Source organism: Dromiciops gliroides, chromosome 2 (assembly GCF_019393635.1).
Source record: "Dromiciops gliroides isolate mDroGli1 chromosome 2, mDroGli1.pri, whole genome shotgun sequence".
NCBI lineage: Eukaryota > Metazoa > Chordata > Mammalia > Microbiotheria > Microbiotheriidae > Dromiciops > Dromiciops gliroides.
This window is the reverse complement of record NC_057862.1, coordinates 624,958,089-624,976,664: the sequence shown is the minus strand read 5'-3', so window position 1 is coordinate 624,976,664 and position 18,576 is coordinate 624,958,089. Positions and strand designations below refer to the sequence as shown.

Sequence of the window (18,576 nt, the reverse complement as noted above, 5' to 3'; positions counted from 1 at the left end):
AGCTTAGGGATGGTAACCAGGGACCATCAACCATTAATAGCCATTAATATTCCTAGACTAACGGAAACAGAAACTGTACCTAGAAACCAGATCTTAAAGAGATATCATAAACAAAGAGACCCTTGGGCTCTGACAAGTTTGAGCATGTCTTTAAAAACATGCATAGAAAAGAACAAATGTGTCCTTAGGTTCACTTTATGATGTTTAAACCCCCAAAACACACCCCTAGTAAGAAAGGTACCCACCTTGGAGCAGGTCATAGGACCCCACAAAGTCCAAATTAGGATAAGGAGATTAAAATAATGAAAATATCACCTACTTTTCTCACTATAAATTTAACCCTACTCAAGACACCTCCAGGTGGTCTCCCTGTGAGCTCATAGTATTTTAATAAAACTTGGGAAACTGAGTCACTGAGTCTTGTAATTCTTTGAGATGCCTCATGATCAATTTGATCAATTAAATCCATTCCCCTACTTCACTTCCGTAAGTTAACCATAGGGAATACACTCAAAATATTAGTGAACTTTTTCACTTTCACTTAATGTTATGGGAACACTAGTGTAGCACAAGGTTGGACCTCTTATTAATTGTTCCTAACCTTCACCATGCTACCATTACAGATTTTTTTATATCATAGATAGTTTTTTACATCTTTTACTCAAACCATTTTTCATAGTTACTTATGTTTTATATGTTGCAGTTGTTCATATGCCCAACATTTACTTACTTTAGGGGGTAATCTTATTTCAAACATTCTTTGGAGATCATTGTATGCCATAATTCTAGTTATACAGCATTAACAGAAGAAAAATGATATAAAACTCTGGGTGGTGGTTTTTGTTTTTTATTTCACCTGTTATTGTTGTTGTTGATTTGTTTGAAATAAGAAGTTTGGGGTCAATAAAGGAGCCTTTTAATTTCTATGAAAAATTGAGAAACTACCTCTTATTTGATTCTGGGTGCTAGAGAGGCAGATTGTCAACATATTGGCCTTGAGGTAAAGACTTTTTAACTGAAGAATTCCCCTTTAATGTTTCATTGAATATATATATATATATATATATATATATATATATATATACATACAAACACACACATACATATATATATAGTTTACCTTCTCTCTCTCTCTCTCTCTCTCTCTCTCTCTCTCTCTCTCTCTATATATATATATATATATATATATATATATATATGTGTGTGTGTGTGTGTGTGTGTAATAGATGGAGAGATGATAGATCAATTGATTGATTTTGTTTGCATATAGTTGTTTGCATGTTATCTCTTCTATTATACTATGAGTTCCCTGAGAACTGGGACAGGGTTTTGTATCTTTGGTACATGATAAATGCTTGTTGATTTGACTTAATATAGTCCTGTTAGAATAGTGTCAGAAGCAGTTTAACTCAGAAAAAGCTGAGCTTTGTAAGGAATGTGAAGCAAAATTTTTGTTTTATCTATATGGAAAAATGAAGAACCAAAACTGAGAGAAAATTGTTCTGCTTAGTGGAAATGGGATGGTGATATTTGATGAAGGCAAGAAGAAAAAGCTCAATACTGAAACCCTCCACTCTTATTTTATATATATATTTTCTAGGCCATTGAGAATAATATTTTGATAGGAAGAAGCAGATATTTAAAACAACAACAACATATGATTGTTATTGCCCAAGAAAAGTACGAAGGCAGTAAGAGAGTATTAGTGTCCCTGATGAAATCATATCATTAGGCCAAGGGTATAGAGGGCAGAAAAAATTGCTGATCTATTGTCACTGATCATTTAAAGACAGTATAGAAAAATAAGAACTCTAAAGAATAGCAAATTTTGTGATATTTTTTTAAAATGGAAAGTAGAATCTGCTACCTATAGGTCAGTGATTTGTTGTATTAAAAATTTGAAAGACATAATTTCTAGGTAATTATTTATTTAATTAATTATAGCTAGCAAATAATAAAACTGACAGTCATTTGGCCATCTCTTTTGAACCAAAGATGAATCTTGTCTACCTATTGATATTTATATGCCCTTGGAAGAGTGGGTGTTCCCAACAGATGACAATCAAATTTAATTGGTTAACAAAGATAAAATTAATATTATAGTGACAGGTGGGCCTATTCTAATGAGGGGCCAGGAGCCATGACTTTGACTATATGACTCTTACTTATCTGTACCCAGACCACCCCAGGGCCCAGGAAATCTAGACCACCCAGCAACCAAAACTTGAGTAAAACACACTGGGCTGCAATTCACCTAGATTAAATTCTGTTTTTCTTTTTAATCAGAACTAATCTTTCCCACTTGGGTATAGTCTGAACAAGATTGAAGAGAAACTTAATCCAATCTCATTATCAGAAATGTCCTTCAGATGCTGGCTGAATAAACTACAATGGGCTGATTTCTGAACCAAGAAATAGTAAGGGGAAAAACCTTAGTCCTAATTCCATAATTGGTTATTCATATGAAATAATCCTTTTTTTCAGTGATCTTGGCTCTGATTTTTGACAAAAATATCTGCAATATATTATTTGAATGAAATGAATGATTAGTAAATATTTACAAAAGGAAGCAATGCTTATAAAGAGCTTTTTTGCTTTATTTTGAACAGAATCACCTCATGTCATTTTTGGACAGGCTTACAAGACTTTTAGGAAATATTATAGCAACGACTAATGGCCTGGTAGGGGCAGCACTGGGTCTGGTGCAGGGGACAGAACACTGGATCTGGAATCAGGAACAACTGAATGCAAAATTTGGCCTCCTACACTTACTAGTTGTGTAACCCTGGGAAAGTCATTTAATCTCTATTTGCCTCAGTACCTCATCTGTAAAATTGGGACACACTTGTAGAAAAATGACAAACCACTTCATTATCTTTACCAAGAAAACTCAATGGATAAAGTTCATAGGGTCACATAGAGTAGACACAATTGACATACTGAAGAACAATATCAACAACAGTGGCCTAGTGAATCGGAGACTGATTTTGGAATCAGAATGAACTGGATTCAAATTCTGCTTCATACACTTGGTGTGTGACCCTGGGCAATTCTCTTAACTTCCTTACATGTCTGAATTTATCACTTGAAAAATGAAGGGGCAAACTCAGAGACTTTTGTTTTGTTTTTGGTGAGGCAATTGGGGTTAAATGACTTGCCCAGGGTCACCCAGGTAGTAAGTGTCAAGTGTCTGAGGTTGGATTTGAACTCAGGTCCTCCTGAGTAGAGGGCTGGTGCTTTATCCACTGTGCCACCTAGCTGCCCTCAAACTCAGGAACTTTTAAGATCCATTCCATCCATGTCTGTGATCTAGGAACAACTTCAGTGACAATAACTTATTTTTGTAGTATGTTAAAATTTCAAAATAACTTTGTTTTAATTATCTCATTTGCTTCTTTGTAAAGTAATAAAACTATATGTGTTTATATACAAGGCAAAATACTAGTTACAAATATGAATTAGACACAGCCTTTGCTATCTACAAGCTTAGAGTCTAATATGAGAAATCAGATAAGTACACAAATGATACCATAACCGCAGAAGGGAATAAAATGGCCTATAGTATAAATAAGACAGTCTTCATGGAGGAGGGAGTAATTGAGTTGAGCCAAGACTTAGAAAATGTGTTGAATTTCAATTAGAAATGATAAGGAAGAAAATTATAAATGGAGGAAATAGCATGAATTAAAATTGAGCGTTGAGAAAGTGCAGGGTATATTCTGGTATAAGGTGGTTCACCTTTTATATTTAGACATTTAATTTATAAAAAGAAGCAGAAACAAAGAATGTTTGTGGAAGACACTGAGAAAAACAGCCTTTTTTAGCATTTGGTCAGGGACAGGCAGTTCTAAGAACGTGAAATAAAACATCAAATAAAATTACTGTAAGGACCTGAAAGAAAACAGCTCCTTGGGGCAAAGAGTACCTTGTTTACTAAAAACAAATATGACTGAAGTACATTATTTCCTAAAAGCTAATTCACATATGTGGTTTTTTTAGGGCTATGAAGTATGTGGATGAGGACTATGGGACAATGTTTAGTAAATATTTGTATCATTATTTGGATTTTAGATTTTTGAATCCAAAATAAAGATGAGCCAATATATACAAGGAGACATTTATTTGTCAGGAACATAATTAAGAATATAAAGTAATAGATGGTAGGAGCCTATGAGAGAAGCTACTTTAAGAAGAAGGAGAAGAAGAAGAAGAAGAAGACGAAGAAGACGAAGAAGAAGAAGAAGAAGAAGAAGACGAAGAAGACGAAGAAGACGAAGAAGAAGAAGAAGAAGAAGAAGAAGAAGAAGAAGAAGAAGAAGAAGAAGAAGAAGAAGAAGAAGAAGAAGAAGAAGAAGAAGAAGAAGAAGAAGAAGAAGAAGAAGAAGAGGAAAAGAGAACTGAGAATATGACAGATGTGAAAAGGCAACAGAATTATAACACAGCTGGTACCAGCTGCTAAGAGAGAGGATATGCAGTTGATGTGGGGAGGTGGTCCCATTGGAGAAAAGCTCTAGTTGGAGGGAATCATCTTATTAGAGAAAGTAAACTACTTCACTATTTGAATAGCTGTTTAATAAAGGCTATATTACTCTCTAGTGCCACCTGTAGCTTAAGAGTATGGAATCTTTTCATACATTTCTTTATGGTTACTCTTTACTCCCCTTTATATGTTGAGAGGGAGTAGCCCCTTGTCATAAACACAGATCAAAACTGGATGGCTTTGAAAGAACTTAAAGAAACTATTTTTCACTGAAAGAGTGCAATACTACCTTATTTTGTATGTAGCAAAAGGAACAGACATGGGGTGTTATATGTCCTAAGTATAAAAGTGGTGTTTCCTTTAAGAAAAAAAGTATGAAAATGTGTCAGTGTCCTGGTTTTTCACATCAGGAGAGTAACGAGTTCCAGAATACTTGTAGTTTCATCTAACAAGTAATAAATGGGGCAGATACTTCCCTAAAGATACCAATTACATTCAAGACTATGGTCCAGAATTATGGGTTCCTTAGGCCCATGGGTTTCCATATTAATATTTTTCAGAGTTGATTTCTGTAAATTTTGTCGTCACTTTCCCCCATGGTCACAAATATGCATTGATGAGGGAGTATGACCTAGAGTTTCAGGTATACTATTATGTTATTTTATTATTAGTTTTGCTTTATTGAGCCAATTTTGTCATTTTAGCTGAGTTGATTAAATGAGCAGCAGACTCTGATTAGGTTCAGGAGCTAAAGGCATTATTTGTATACATGTGCCTTCCTCCCTACAATGTTCATCTCTAGGATACTGAAAAATAGGTACAGTTGCCTGGTTTCCCCAAAGTGGGACTCAACCTAAAACTTTCAGTATGGGTGTAGGTAGAGTGAATATATCAACTCCAGCCCAACAAAAGAAATCCTAGAGAGTACTGGACCCTGACACTGTGCCCTTGCTCATATGACAATAGCAATTAAATAGCAATTAGTAAAATCCAACTAGAATAAACTTGATTCTTCATGACTTATTATGGATTGGAAGTCACTCTGATTTATCAATAGCTACTTCAGAAGAAAACTCTGTTAGGTCTGAGCAAGCTAGAAAGTTTCCAAAAGTTGAATAGGAAGTAGCATGATTGATTTTATTATGTATTTATTCATTCATTCATTTATCTATTTATTTATTCATTCATTCATTTATCTATCTATCTCTCTATTTGTTTGTTTGTTTATTTGTAGAAGACTTAAATATAAATTTATTTTAGTCCAGTTTCAGTTTACTATATATCCCTAACCTTGGGTTCACCACTGGCATTTCTATACCTCGCCTAAAAGTATGGTATGACTGATCCACCTCAGGCTCCAGCTTCCCCCACCTCCACCCACATCCCTAACCCTTAAAAAGGGGATATGGTGGGCAGGGGAGGCATGGCTCCTTAGCTAAAGAACTTTGGTAAATGTTCTCAGAAGACTGGCATGCACCTCAGGGCAACCTGGGCAATGATAAGGTTTGGCCCATGCAGAAAGCCTAGAGTCTGACTCCCTGGTCACTGGCTCCACAGTATAAACAAGACTCTTGGATAATCACTGTTGCCATGGCATACTGGCTGGATTACCAGCTCAGGCACATTCAAACTGAGCTAGGGTTGCTGTCCAGTAAGAATGAGGTCCTGTGGACTCCCCCTCCAAAAAGGATCTCAGGATCCATTTTGTGTAGCTACTATTGGCTGCTGCTTTTCCAGAAAACACAGGAATAGAGTCCCTCAATCAGAACCCCCCCCCAAAAAAAAAGAGGGTAGGGAAATTCTACAAGTGGCACTAGGGGAAAACTGAGGGAAGCTTGAGTAGGAGGGTCATTAAAATGAGGAAATATATCTCAAGACCTTTGCAAACTAAGTAAATGTTAGCTATTATTCGTTTGCTAAATTGAGAAATATCATCAGGAAGGTGCTTCTTGAATGGGTTTCCGATGAGGGAATAGTCCTGGGGCCTGTTCCCACTTAGCTGCTCATAGAGCCTGCGGCCTGGGTTATGTGGGAAGACAAAAGAACAGAGAGGTAGCTGTCTTGGGAAAGAAGAAAGCTGATACACCCAACTCAAATAGCTAGAGTTGGACTTTTTTCTTAGCAGGGATCCCTGGCTGATGCTAGAGGAAGGAGGTGGAGCTGAACACATAATGGCTAGGCAGCAAAGCCATTCCCCAAGAAGGAGGATGGGAAAGGATGGGGAACTGAGAGGACCTTTGGGAAGGTGGGAAGGAAGGTCAACTTTGCTTTCCAGGCATAGATCACAGTCTTCATTTCTCCATGAGAGAGACATTGATCTTGAAACAGCTCAGATGTGTATTATCATTGCTTAGAATGATCTGAGCATAGTAGTTGCCACTGCTGAGAGAAGGCAGCATCTTCATGGGAGGTATTTGGAATCTGGTCTTGGGCAGGGAGTAGGTCCCCTTCTTAAAGGGGCAGTAGCAAGGCAGGCCAAAGGTATGGAGAGACTTGGGGCAAGGCTCCCCAGGTGGGATGAAGGAGTCAATTGTCTCACATATATCTCTATAGGTGCAGCTTCCAATATTTTTCAAACAGGGGATTTGCAACCAGAAGCCACTTTTTTCTCCAGTTACCACTGCCTTCACAGAAGTGAGAGGTACAGTTGTCTTGGTCTCCATGCAAATAGTTGCTTTTCCAAGGGTGCAGCTTGGAACTGGTTCTATGAAAATGGCAGAGAGAAGCCAGGAAGTTTCCTGGGCTTTCCCGTGTTTCCCTCAAAAACAACATTAAATCAAGTCTCCAAACAGATTCGGAACTATAGAACCTACAAAAAGAGACACAATCATCCTTCTTGAGATAATTTAGAAGACTTAAGGAAAGATCTACCTTACCCAGGTGAAAGGGGAGGGTAGCTAAGCACTGCTGCAACTCGACACAGCTGAGAGTGAGGCAGCGGAGAGCAGTAAGAAGCTTGCAATAGTGAACAATGTGCCCCAGGAGCAGACTTCAACTTTAGAATTTTAAAAATAGGCTACAACATGAGAAAGAAACAAAAAAGGACCCTTACCATTGACAGCTTCTATGGTGAAAGTGAAGACCAAAACTCAAACTCAGATGAATTTGTCAAAATGCCTAAAAGTGAAGACTCAAGTGAGATGATCTTGTCTCAAGGCCAAAAAGCCTTCTTTGAAGAGCTCAAAAAGACTTTTAAAAACCAAATGAGATGGGGCAGCTAGATGGAGCAGTAGATAGAGCACTGGCCCTGGAGTTAGGAGTACCTGAGTTCAAATCTGGCCTCAGACACCTAACAATTGCTAGCTGTATGACTCTGGGCAAGTCACTTAACCCCAATTGCCTCACTAAAAAAACAAAAACAAAACAAAAACAAAACAAATGAAAGGGGTAGAAGAAAAAAATGGAAAGAGAAATTAGAGTTACATAAACTGGTTCTACCTCCAGGCTGCTGAACAATACTGGGTCATGACCATAATCACAGTTTTGCCATAAGAAATCACTGACCTTGTCCAAACAGAATGAATCTTTGTCAGCAGGAGCAGGCCATGACAGAGACATGACCAAAACCACACCTAGAGAAAGGGGCTTCATGATGTCTGACAGCAAATCACATAACTATTTTTAAAGGTCAGCTGTCTTGTCATTTTCTTTCTTTCTTTCTCTCTCTCTCTTTCTCTCTCTCTTTCTTCCTTCCTTCCTTCCTTCCTTCCTTCCTTCCTTCCTTCCTTCCTTCCTTCCTTCCTTCCTTCCTTCCTTCCTTTTTCTTTCTTTCTACAACTCATGAGGCCATCTATTAAAGCATTATAAGATTGTCTGTATCAGTGGCAAAATGAATTATTGAATGAAAAATATTTATCAATTGCCCTCATTGATGATACCCAAGACCTTTTGAATTATCAGACCATGATATGCTTGAAACTTAGGAAAGTTAGACAAAGCTTAATAGGAAAATTAATAACAAATTTAAAAGGACCTTGAATGTCACATTAAAAAATGGATTTTATTCTATAGACAATATCAAGGGAGGAAATGAGTATGATCATAAATGTGTATTAGAAAGATGACTATAGAGAGGAGGCACACTGAAGGTGAGGAGGTGGCATAAATAAGAGGTATAATATGTTTAAATTATGCCAATCCCAAATAAATTCATGCTTAAATTATGAAAGATAATTTTGAAGGAATAGGTTTATCTGCAATACTTGAAACCACTTAAATGGCCCAGAAAAATAATTTTGATATATAGAATTGGTTTTCAAGATGCACCTTAGACAGTAACTCAAAGTATTGTGTTACTGAACTGCATGTTGAGATCTGCCCACCACAGCTTCCACACAAAAGGCTAAAGGAATAGAAAATTACAGTCACACTCATCTTGCTTTTAGTGGTGAGGAACAATTTGGGTTTTTGTAAAACTATTATGAGCTTTTGTGGGGAATCTATGGCCTAAAATCTATGGTATATGGGGGAAGTTTTGTCTAAAGTGTATCTTAGGAGTCAAACTCACAGTGAATTATGGAGGAGAAGGGGAACAATAGATTTTAGAAGGAAAAAAAAACAGACATTGAACATTTGGGTAAAATTCCTCCCAAGGAGTTTGTCTAGCCATTTTTTTGCCCTTTCTTTTCAATAAATTATACTCATTCAAAAACTTAGTTTATTTAGTGAAGCTGCTGCTTTCTGATAGGCTTTCAGTCATTCATCCAAATCTACATTGCCTTTCTTTTACTTAGAGCTAGAGGGGATTAAAAGTGTGATTAAATTCAATTTTATTAGTTTTTCCCCCATCATCTAGACTAAGAATAGCTGACACTTAAAGAGCACATTAAGATTTTCAAAGCATTTTACAGACACAGAAGGACCAAAATTTAAGAATACCTCAAAGGACCAAGACATGTCAGTTGACACAGTGCATGTTTTTATGCATAAGGGGAAGACAACAGAGATAGGATGAAGATGTTTATTTAAAAAATAGAGATAGCATGAAACATTTTATTTTTAAATAAAATTATAATAAAACTTTCATGTCAATTGATGCACTTTGTCCTAGTGTTACATAACTCTATAAGGAAGGCACTACATGAATGTATATCTTTTACAGATGAAATTGCATCTCAGAGATATTAAATGACTTCCCTAGGGTCACACAGCTAGTAAGTAAGTATCAGAGGCCAAATTGCAATCCAGTTTCTCTTGGCTCCAAGTCCCATGACTGTCAAAATACTCTACCGTTTCATATCCCACAATCATTAGGTTTACAACTTAATAATCAACTTACTTGGAAAATTCACAAAAAGCAATATATTCTATGACAGACTATTTCTATCATTTTGAGAAGGAAATTCAATTCACAAAATCATAGAATCTGAGTTTATTGGAAGTCATGATCATATAGACCAGTCATAAATCCTATATCAGACAGCTAAGTGGTTCAGTGGATAGAGCACTGGCCCTGGAGTCAAGAGGACCTGATTTCACATCTCATGTCAGACACTAGCTATGTGACCCTGGGCAAGTCACTTAACCCCAATTGCCTTAAACATCAGGGGCCACCTCCCATCGTCCTGATATATATCTTGCCACTGGATTCAGATGTCTCTGGAGGAGAGAGTGATGTTGGTTAACCTTGCACAGCAGTCACTCACTTAAATTCAATTCAGTACAAGTCATGACATCAGCCTGATGTCATGGTTCTCTTCATGAACAAACTACAAACAACAACAACATCTTCTATATTACCTTAATATGGTCATGAATCCTCTGATTGGAAATCTCTATTGATAGGGAAAACATTATTTCTTGCTAGAGGTCATGCTACTTTTGTATTGCTATAATCATTATTACTATTATGATTCTTTTTTATTCAATTGAAATCAACCTCTCCCCAGTTTCCTCCCTTTGTTCCTAGTTGTTTACTCTGAAGGTAAGTAGAACAAGTCTAATTCCTTTCTCAGATGACAGGTCATTAACAACTTTAAAAACAACTAAGATGTCCTCATTATGTCTTATCTTCTAAAGTGAAACATATTTGGTTCCTTCAACCAATGCTTATTTAACATAGATTTATATCCTCTTGTTATTTTATGCATCCTTTCCTGATGTAGCTTGTTAAGGTCTTTCATGGAATTTAGTGCTCAGATCTGACTACAATCCTTCAAATGTGATTACAGAATACATTAGGTCATCCACCTTACTCCTTCTAGATATTATGTCTTTTTGTAATTGAATTCTGAGATAATATTATTCTGTTTATCCACTATAGCAGACTGTCAAGTCTTATTGAGGGTGCCAGTCAGTAAACCTCTAGGAATTTTATCAAATAAACTATGGCCACACCCAATATATACTCATGGAGTTGATTTTTTGAACAAAGTGTACTACTTTACATTTTATGTCTTGAAATTTTACCACAATGCTTAAGGTGAAGCTCAATACTGAATAATTTTTGTGTCATCCACACATACATAATAAAGCAGAAAATTGGGATAAAAGTGACAAATTAAAGTCGATACACCTTAGTGGTTTGGTTCCTTTGCTTATTTTCTAACAATTCATTTGTATTAAAGATGAAAAAAACCTTCAGATGAAGAAAAATGGCAGCCCTAAGACCCAGAGTTTTCTTGTGGAGGTTGTAGGAAAGGTAATCTCTAGAGTGATATAGATTAGACTTTAGGTAAATAAGATTGAGATTTCTAACAGTGATCCTTTATTTGATCACAACAAAGGAAGAGAGAGAGAGAAAGACAGAGAGACAGAAAGAGACAGAGAGACAGAGAGAGACAGAGGGAGACAGAGAAAGACAGAGAGATTGATTTAAAGCCTTAAAGCCCATGGACAACACTGAGCCTTCTACTTTTTCTTGATTCTGATATTTCCCTTTCTCTACCAGGATAAAATTTTGGGAGTAGAAAAGCAAAACTGCTGTTTTCCTCCTCTTAGGCTAAAAAATGAATTAATAAGTGTTCTGCTTTTCTAAAAATATTATATTTTAAACCTTTGAGCTTTAACCTAAAGGAGATGTCATGCCCATTCTTCCAATTATGGGACAATGTATCATCTCAGCTGGGGACTCCAGCAGGAGCTAGAAACTAGAAGAAAATAGAATCTCCATTTTGTTTCAGGGAACCATGCATAGCAGCAAACAACAGTGACTATGGGAACAACAGAGAACTATCCAACCATGACCCCAGAAAGACTAGAAGAGAGAAACACGTGATATACTTGACTGCGTTGAAGAAATGATGCATCATGATATATCAGGGGAGAACTTGTATGTAACATCTTGAAACCCCCCAAGCAGGAGCACTATGTTGATCAACAGAAGATACCTTTGATCCCATTGCCTTAGAATTGTGAATTACCTCTGTGTGAATTTGCTTTGTCTATAACTGTTGCCTACACGTATGTCTCTTCACATGTTTAATCTGATCACAAAACTATCTTACATGTTTGCCCTTCTCAATATGTAACCTGCCCATATGTATTCTGTACATGTGTACCTCTCAACGCAAATGCCTAAGAGATAGGTACCCCTATTTGTGTGCTTTTTGAATTGTGCTAAGGTTTATCTAATTTTTCCACTGATGGCACATCCATGTGTGACAAACTGTATCCCAGTGTTTTTCTGGCAAATATTTCATTCCTTTGTTATAATCCCATTTTGGAAATGACTTAGCTTTAAATCAATGAGGTCCTCTGGCTGAGAAGTAAAAGTAAATACATTAGAGTGTAATCATTTTGAACAGAACACATAGACGATCTCAAAGCTTGGAAGTATGTCTGGGAAAACCTATATGAGAAGTTAGTAGTGCCTTCAAGTCGTCTACATATATTCAGTCTAAAATTTTAGCATGTCATAAACTTTTTTGAATACCATTTATCTTTGGAAAATCAATTTGAGGGGGAGTTCTTCCCAATTTCATTATATCTTTACATTTGCTCAAGTATGACATCTATTACCTTTATTCAGACCATTGACATTCTTGAACGGAACAAGGACAAAGCTAACTTTCCCTTCACTAACATCAAAGTGGGGGAGGAACAAGGATTTATTAAGTATTTACTATATACCAGGCATTAGATTAAACACTTTAGAACTATTTCATTTGATCCTCCCAACAATACTGGGAGTAGGTTTGATTTTTATACCCATTTTAAAGCTGAGGAAACAGAAGATGTTAAGTAGCATAAAAGGAAATGTAACTAGTAACTTCTGAGGCTCAGTTGAACTCAGGTCTTCCTGACTCCAACTCCAGAGTTGTATTTACTATCCCATCTAATTCTCTCTAGTGATAATCATTTATCTAACCCTAGAGAAAAGAGATGTTGTTATAAAGATCTACTTTCTCTGTACCTGTTTGATCCTAAGAGTTTGTAAAACTTAACCATTAACTAGATGTTCAGCCCCAGATCTAACTCTATGACCAATCCTGTCATCAGATATGAAGCCCAAGCCTAGGATCTCAGGAACTGAAAAGTGAATCAGTTTTGCCTCTAGTTCCTAACCTTGCGCAGTCTAATAAATTTTGCTCTATTTTATCATGCCCTCCAACTTCTCCCTTCCAAATTCAGGAACCAAGTCTCTATTTATCCTCTCTCTCTCTCTCTCTCTCTCTCTCTCTCTCTCTCTCTCTCTCTCTCTCTCTCTCTCTCTCTCCTGTGTTTCTTCTTCAACATCATCATCATTGTCAGCATCCCCCTCCTCTTCATCCAATCTAGCATATCTATGTTGTTACTATGTGCCAGGCACTGAGCTATGCATTTTATAAATACTATATGCATTTGGTTCTCACAAGCCTGGGAAGTAAATGCTATCATTATACCCAATTAGAAACTGCAGAAATTGATGCAAACCAAGATTACATGACTTACTCAATTTGATACAAATAGTAAGTATATGAGACGAAATTTGAAGGCAGATCTTCCTTACTGCATCTCTTAGCACAGTGTTTGGGACATAATAGATACTTAATAAGTGTTTATCAGTTGATTAAATTCAGATCCAACACGATCCACTGTGCCATCATCAAGCTCTCTGATCTCTCTTTCCATATATGTATCCATTTGTGGAATTATGTCTCTGTCATCTATCACCATTTAATTCTTGCCTTAATCCTTGTTTTCACATGTTTGCACAATGGGTTAGCGGTTGTGAGAATAAGATCCTACCTGGCTCTGCCACTCTTTTCAGAAACTGAAGTTCTGTCCGAACCAGAAACACCTTGGTTGAATTCATGTTCATGTTCAATTCTGTCAGAACTGCCTAAAAATGACCACCTGATTACATGAGCTCAGTTGAAATATAGTACTAGATGTCCTCTCACTTCCTTCCACTTGCACACCCAATAACAGAACTTCCCTATATCAATTATTCCCCTGCTCTTCTTGTCACATTAAACTGGGACAACTACACATATTTGATTTACAAGTGCAAATTTGTCTGGTTTTTGGATCTTAACTATTTCTGTTTTGATCAGTTAAGATAGTGACTACAAAAGGAATTAAGATAATAGAATCATCAACAATTAAATTAAGAAGTCTTATAAATCACCTGATATCTTCCCCACCCATTTTTCTAAAAGAGACATGACATACACAGGTGAAAATAAGGAAAAATAAGGATAATTTTGAAGGTGAAAATTGATTAATACAATAGTAGAGTAATCAATAAATTGTGAGCAATGATTTTGAATAGTTAAATGGTTGGGAAGTGTAGGGATCAATAATCTTAGAAATAGCTTCTCCTTCAATAATTACACATGACTTGAGCTTCACAGATCTAATTTTTATTCTTCAATAGTTCCAGGACAAGGGCAACTGCAATTTATTTGGCACTTTCAAGTTTGGAAAGTGTTTTATGTGCATTATCTTATTGGGGTCTCACAAGAATTCTATGAGGTTAATGCTAAAATTATTATGCCCCAAATCTTTCTATTGAAAGATGTCTTTTTCTTTTCCAGAGGCATGAGCTAAGGTAATTATTGCTTGAAATGAACTTAAATCAACTTTGTAAATGCTTATGTGTTCTGGACCAGTAACTGTTTCTGTCAAGCCAGTAGTAAACACTTTTGATTTTATATATTTTTCTATCCGGATACTATTGTTTTGTTTTTGTTTTTGTTTTTGTTTTTTTGGTGGGGCAATGGGGGTTAAATGACTAGCCCAGGGTCACACAGCTAGTAAGTGTCAAGTGTCTGAGGCTGGATTTGAATTTAGGTACTCTTGAATCCAGGGCTGGTGCTTTATCCACTGCACCACCTAGCTGCCCCGATACTATTGATAGTAAGGTCTTTGAAAACATAATCACATCTCCATACCTGGTAAACTCTCCTATGGTAGCCAATATGGAACTATGCACAGAGTTGGTCCTCTAATAATTGTGAGCAACACTATAGATTAGTATATTTTATATTAATCTTCAAGGCCAGGTTAAATATATAAATTTATTTCTCAAAACAATGGAAAACTAAAGAATTTGTTTTTAGTCTAGTATTATTGAAACTCTAATCTCAGTGACTGTGGTCTGTATTTTATTGCTATGTTTGACCCTAATTTTAGAGTTCCTTGTTCATGGAAAAGCCAGAAAAATACTTATGTGGTTCCTCCTTCCACCAATGCAGATTTCAGTCGTTCCAGAAGTTAGTAGATGTTTTCAAAAGTTGTTGTGGCTAAAATTAGAAACACATTTATTTTATTTTGTATGAATATTAAATCTAGAACCCAAAGCCTTAAGAAATCCTAAATAAATCTATTAACACTAAAATCAATATGTCCATTTTATAGTTGAGGAAAGTGAAGTTCAGATATGTTAAGAGACTTCTTTATGGGCCCAAAGCTAATAAATATTCAAGATGGAATTTTAACCTTTTTCTTCCTGAATCCAGCTCTAGTCATATATCCACTATTGCTATTCTGTTTTTCTAATATCTGTCTGAATGTGGCTCAAAGGATGTTATGAAGATACATCTATATTATGTCCTCCCCAACCATTCTCCAAGGGTTGCTATAACCATAAAATTCATTATCCCTTGGACTAATATAATAAGGATCTTCTCTGTACTTGGCAGCACATGACTCATTTGTGGACTCAAAACTACACCCCCACCACATATTAACCACTCCTTGAAAAATGTAGTAATATTTCATGGTGGAAAGAACAATTGATTTGGAGTCAAAAGAAATGAGTTTGAATCCTTGCTTTGATACTTTTTGCTTTTGATATTTATCATATAATTTAATTTTCCTGGAGTTTAATTTTAGTATCTGCAAAATGGGAGCAGGGTACATGCTGTATAGTCCTTTCCTGGTCTAATTGTCATTATCCATCTATCAATCTATCTAATACAAATACCAAAAACTAAAATTTTATTTAAAAACACCACACAATCACTGTTTATGGCATTATAAATCCACTTGGACAGAGTAATTTACATTTATTATTTCCTGTATTTAACTCAAAACTTTGAATTAATTTTATAGAATATTTTAAAACCAATACAGCTTCCTAGTATTCATCAAATTATTCTTTTCTTGCCATGGAATAATGTTGATTTTAAATGGGAAATATGGACAAAGTGACTCTTGTTAATCTTAGCACATACAACAGACTTCTTTTTCCTTCACGAAGAATATTGGGAAATGCACACTTGTAATATACAGGAAAGCCCAAGAATAGAATAAGGTGGCACAGTATAATAGATAGTGAAATCGACTTGAAATCATGAAGATCTGAGTTCAAATGTAGCTTTTAGATTCAATAACTCTGTGACCCTGAGAAAATAACTAAGCATCACCATGCCTAAATTTTCTCTGTTATCAATTGTACAAGTAAGACCTACTGGCCTTTAAGATATATTTAAGCATTTATTCTTTAATCTGGTAAAAAATGTGTAGGATCTCTACACTTGCCTTAGGAATGATTGCCTTCTCTTCCTATAATTTCTTGAGTTTTAAACTTTTTGATTACCATGCAAATTATGTGTAAATCCAAGCATTTATTAAGTACTTATTATGTGCTAGGCACAGTACTAAATATCGAGGATATTCAAGTTCAAAAATGAAGTCCCTGCCCCCAAGGAATTCAAGTTCTAATGGAGGAGAGAACTTGAAAAAAATACATACATATAACTTATGAACCATATAAATGGGAGGTAATCCCAAAGGGCAGGCACTACCTTATACTTCAGAGTACGATAAAGGGGACCAGGAAAGGTCTTTTAATGAAGGTGCAATTTAAGCTGTGACTTTCTTGAATCTAAGGAAGCCACAATGTGGATGTGGGGAGGCAAGCATCACAGGTGTGGTGGACATTTCATTTATAAACAAACAAATAAATATAAAATTCAGAGATTAGTTGTTTTGTTTGAGCAACAAGAAAAGGAATGAATCAGGTGGTATTAATGGTATGTGTATGAAAGTAATTTAAGAAGATTAGAAAGATAGATTCTGGAAAATCATGAAATTTTAAAAGCCACATAGCATTTCATATATAATTCTAGAAGTAATAGGAACCCATTAAAGTTTATCCAGCAGGGGAGTGACATTGTGAGACTTGCATTTTAGGAAGGTTGCTTGACATCTGAGTGAAGTGAATTAAGGAGATATATTGAGGGAAGGAGACCAAGCAGAAGCAACTGATATATATATATATATATATATATATATATATATATATATATATATATATATATATATATATATATATATATATATATATGTGTGTGTATGTATGTATCAGGAATGAGTTAATGAGGGCTTGCATCAATGTTGAAACGGCAGGTGAAAGAAAGGGGATCTATACAAAGGATGTTGTAAAGGTAGGAACAATTACTGTTGTGGTTGACTTATTTCATGTACAACTCTTCTGACCCTATTTGGGTTTTCTTGGCAAAGATATCAGAGTGGTTTGCTATTTCCTTCTCCATCCCATTTTATATATGTGGGGCTGAGGCAAATAGGGTAGACTTGTTCAGGGTCACACAGCTAGTAAGTGTCTGAGGCCAGATTTGAACTTATGAAGATTAGTCTTCCTGATTTCAAGCCCATTGCTCTATCCACTATGCTACCAAACTTTTCCAATATTGTAGAAATAACACAACCTGGAAAAACATTGGAATATGGGGTGAGTGAGAATGAAGAAGAAATAGAAGATGACATTGAGATTACACGTCTAGGTAACTTTAAAAATGAAAGCCCACTTAATAGTAATGGGAAAGTTCAGAAGAGAGGAGGGTTTGGGAGGAAAGATAATGAGTTCTGTTTTGACATGTTTTGGGTTTAAAGTTTCTATAAGGAATCTAGGAAGAGATGTACAACAAGCAATTGATGATACAAGCCTGGAAGAGAGAAAAAATGTTTAGATATGTAAAGAATTAATTGTTATTTGAGGTTTTTATACTTTGGCACGCACTGGCCTGGGGTTTCACAAACTGCCAACCTAGTGAGCTTCCAATCATTATAATTTTGCCAGGCCCACGTAGGCATCGGCGAGTGGTGATGATGTGAGGTGCTAGAGCCCTGGCAATAGCTACAACCAGAGGGTGGAGCACTGTGCGGTTTGTGGAGCCCCAGGCCAGTGCGTGCCAAGGCATAAAAACCTCAAATAACAATTAATTCTTTACAGGTATAGATAAATAGACCTGAGAATAATCTGCATAGAGACAGTGATTGAATCCATTTTAACTAATAAAAGCATCATACAATATAATACAAAAGGCAATGAGATGAGCATGTAGGATGTCTTGATGATAGACACCCATAAAAGATGGGCTATGAAATAGATGCCAAGTTAGGCAAAGGGAATTAGAAGAAGTGGTCAGATAGGAGAACTACAGAAATTCATATCACAAAAACTTATAGAGGAGAGAATATCCAGAGAAAGAAGGTGATTGAAAGTATCAAAGAATGCAGAGAAATAATTAAAAACAAAAAGTTGATGATTGAGTAAAGACCATTAAGCTTATTGATTAAGAGATCATTGGAAAGGAGAACAGTTTTTGACCAAACAAGAGATAGAGTATATTATAAAATGCAAAGTGGATGATTTTGATTACATTAAATTAAAAAATTTTTGTACAAACAGAAGCAATGCATCCAAA

At 35.9% G+C, this 18,576-nt stretch overlaps 1 protein-coding gene across 1 annotated transcript; it reads right to left on the bottom strand.

The window, feature by feature from the left end:
• Positions 1-6,771: 6,771 nt before the first annotated feature.
• On the bottom strand, positions 6,772-8,071 carry LOC122740069 (ganglioside GM2 activator-like). Its single transcript, XM_043981884.1, has 3 exons — positions 7,910-8,071; position 7,527; positions 6,772-7,178 (listed from the first exon to the last, which is right to left on the bottom strand). Exons 1-3 carry the CDS (start codon positions 8,069-8,071, stop codon positions 6,772-6,774), a joined length of 570 nt encoding a protein of 189 aa, XP_043837819.1.
• Positions 8,072-18,576: the final 10,505 nt, after the last annotated feature.

Coding starts and splice junctions, on each gene's coding strand:
- LOC122740069 (XM_043981884.1), bottom strand. CDS start 8,071: ATGAAGCCCCTTTCTCTAGGTGTGGTTTTGGTCATGTCTCTGTCATGG.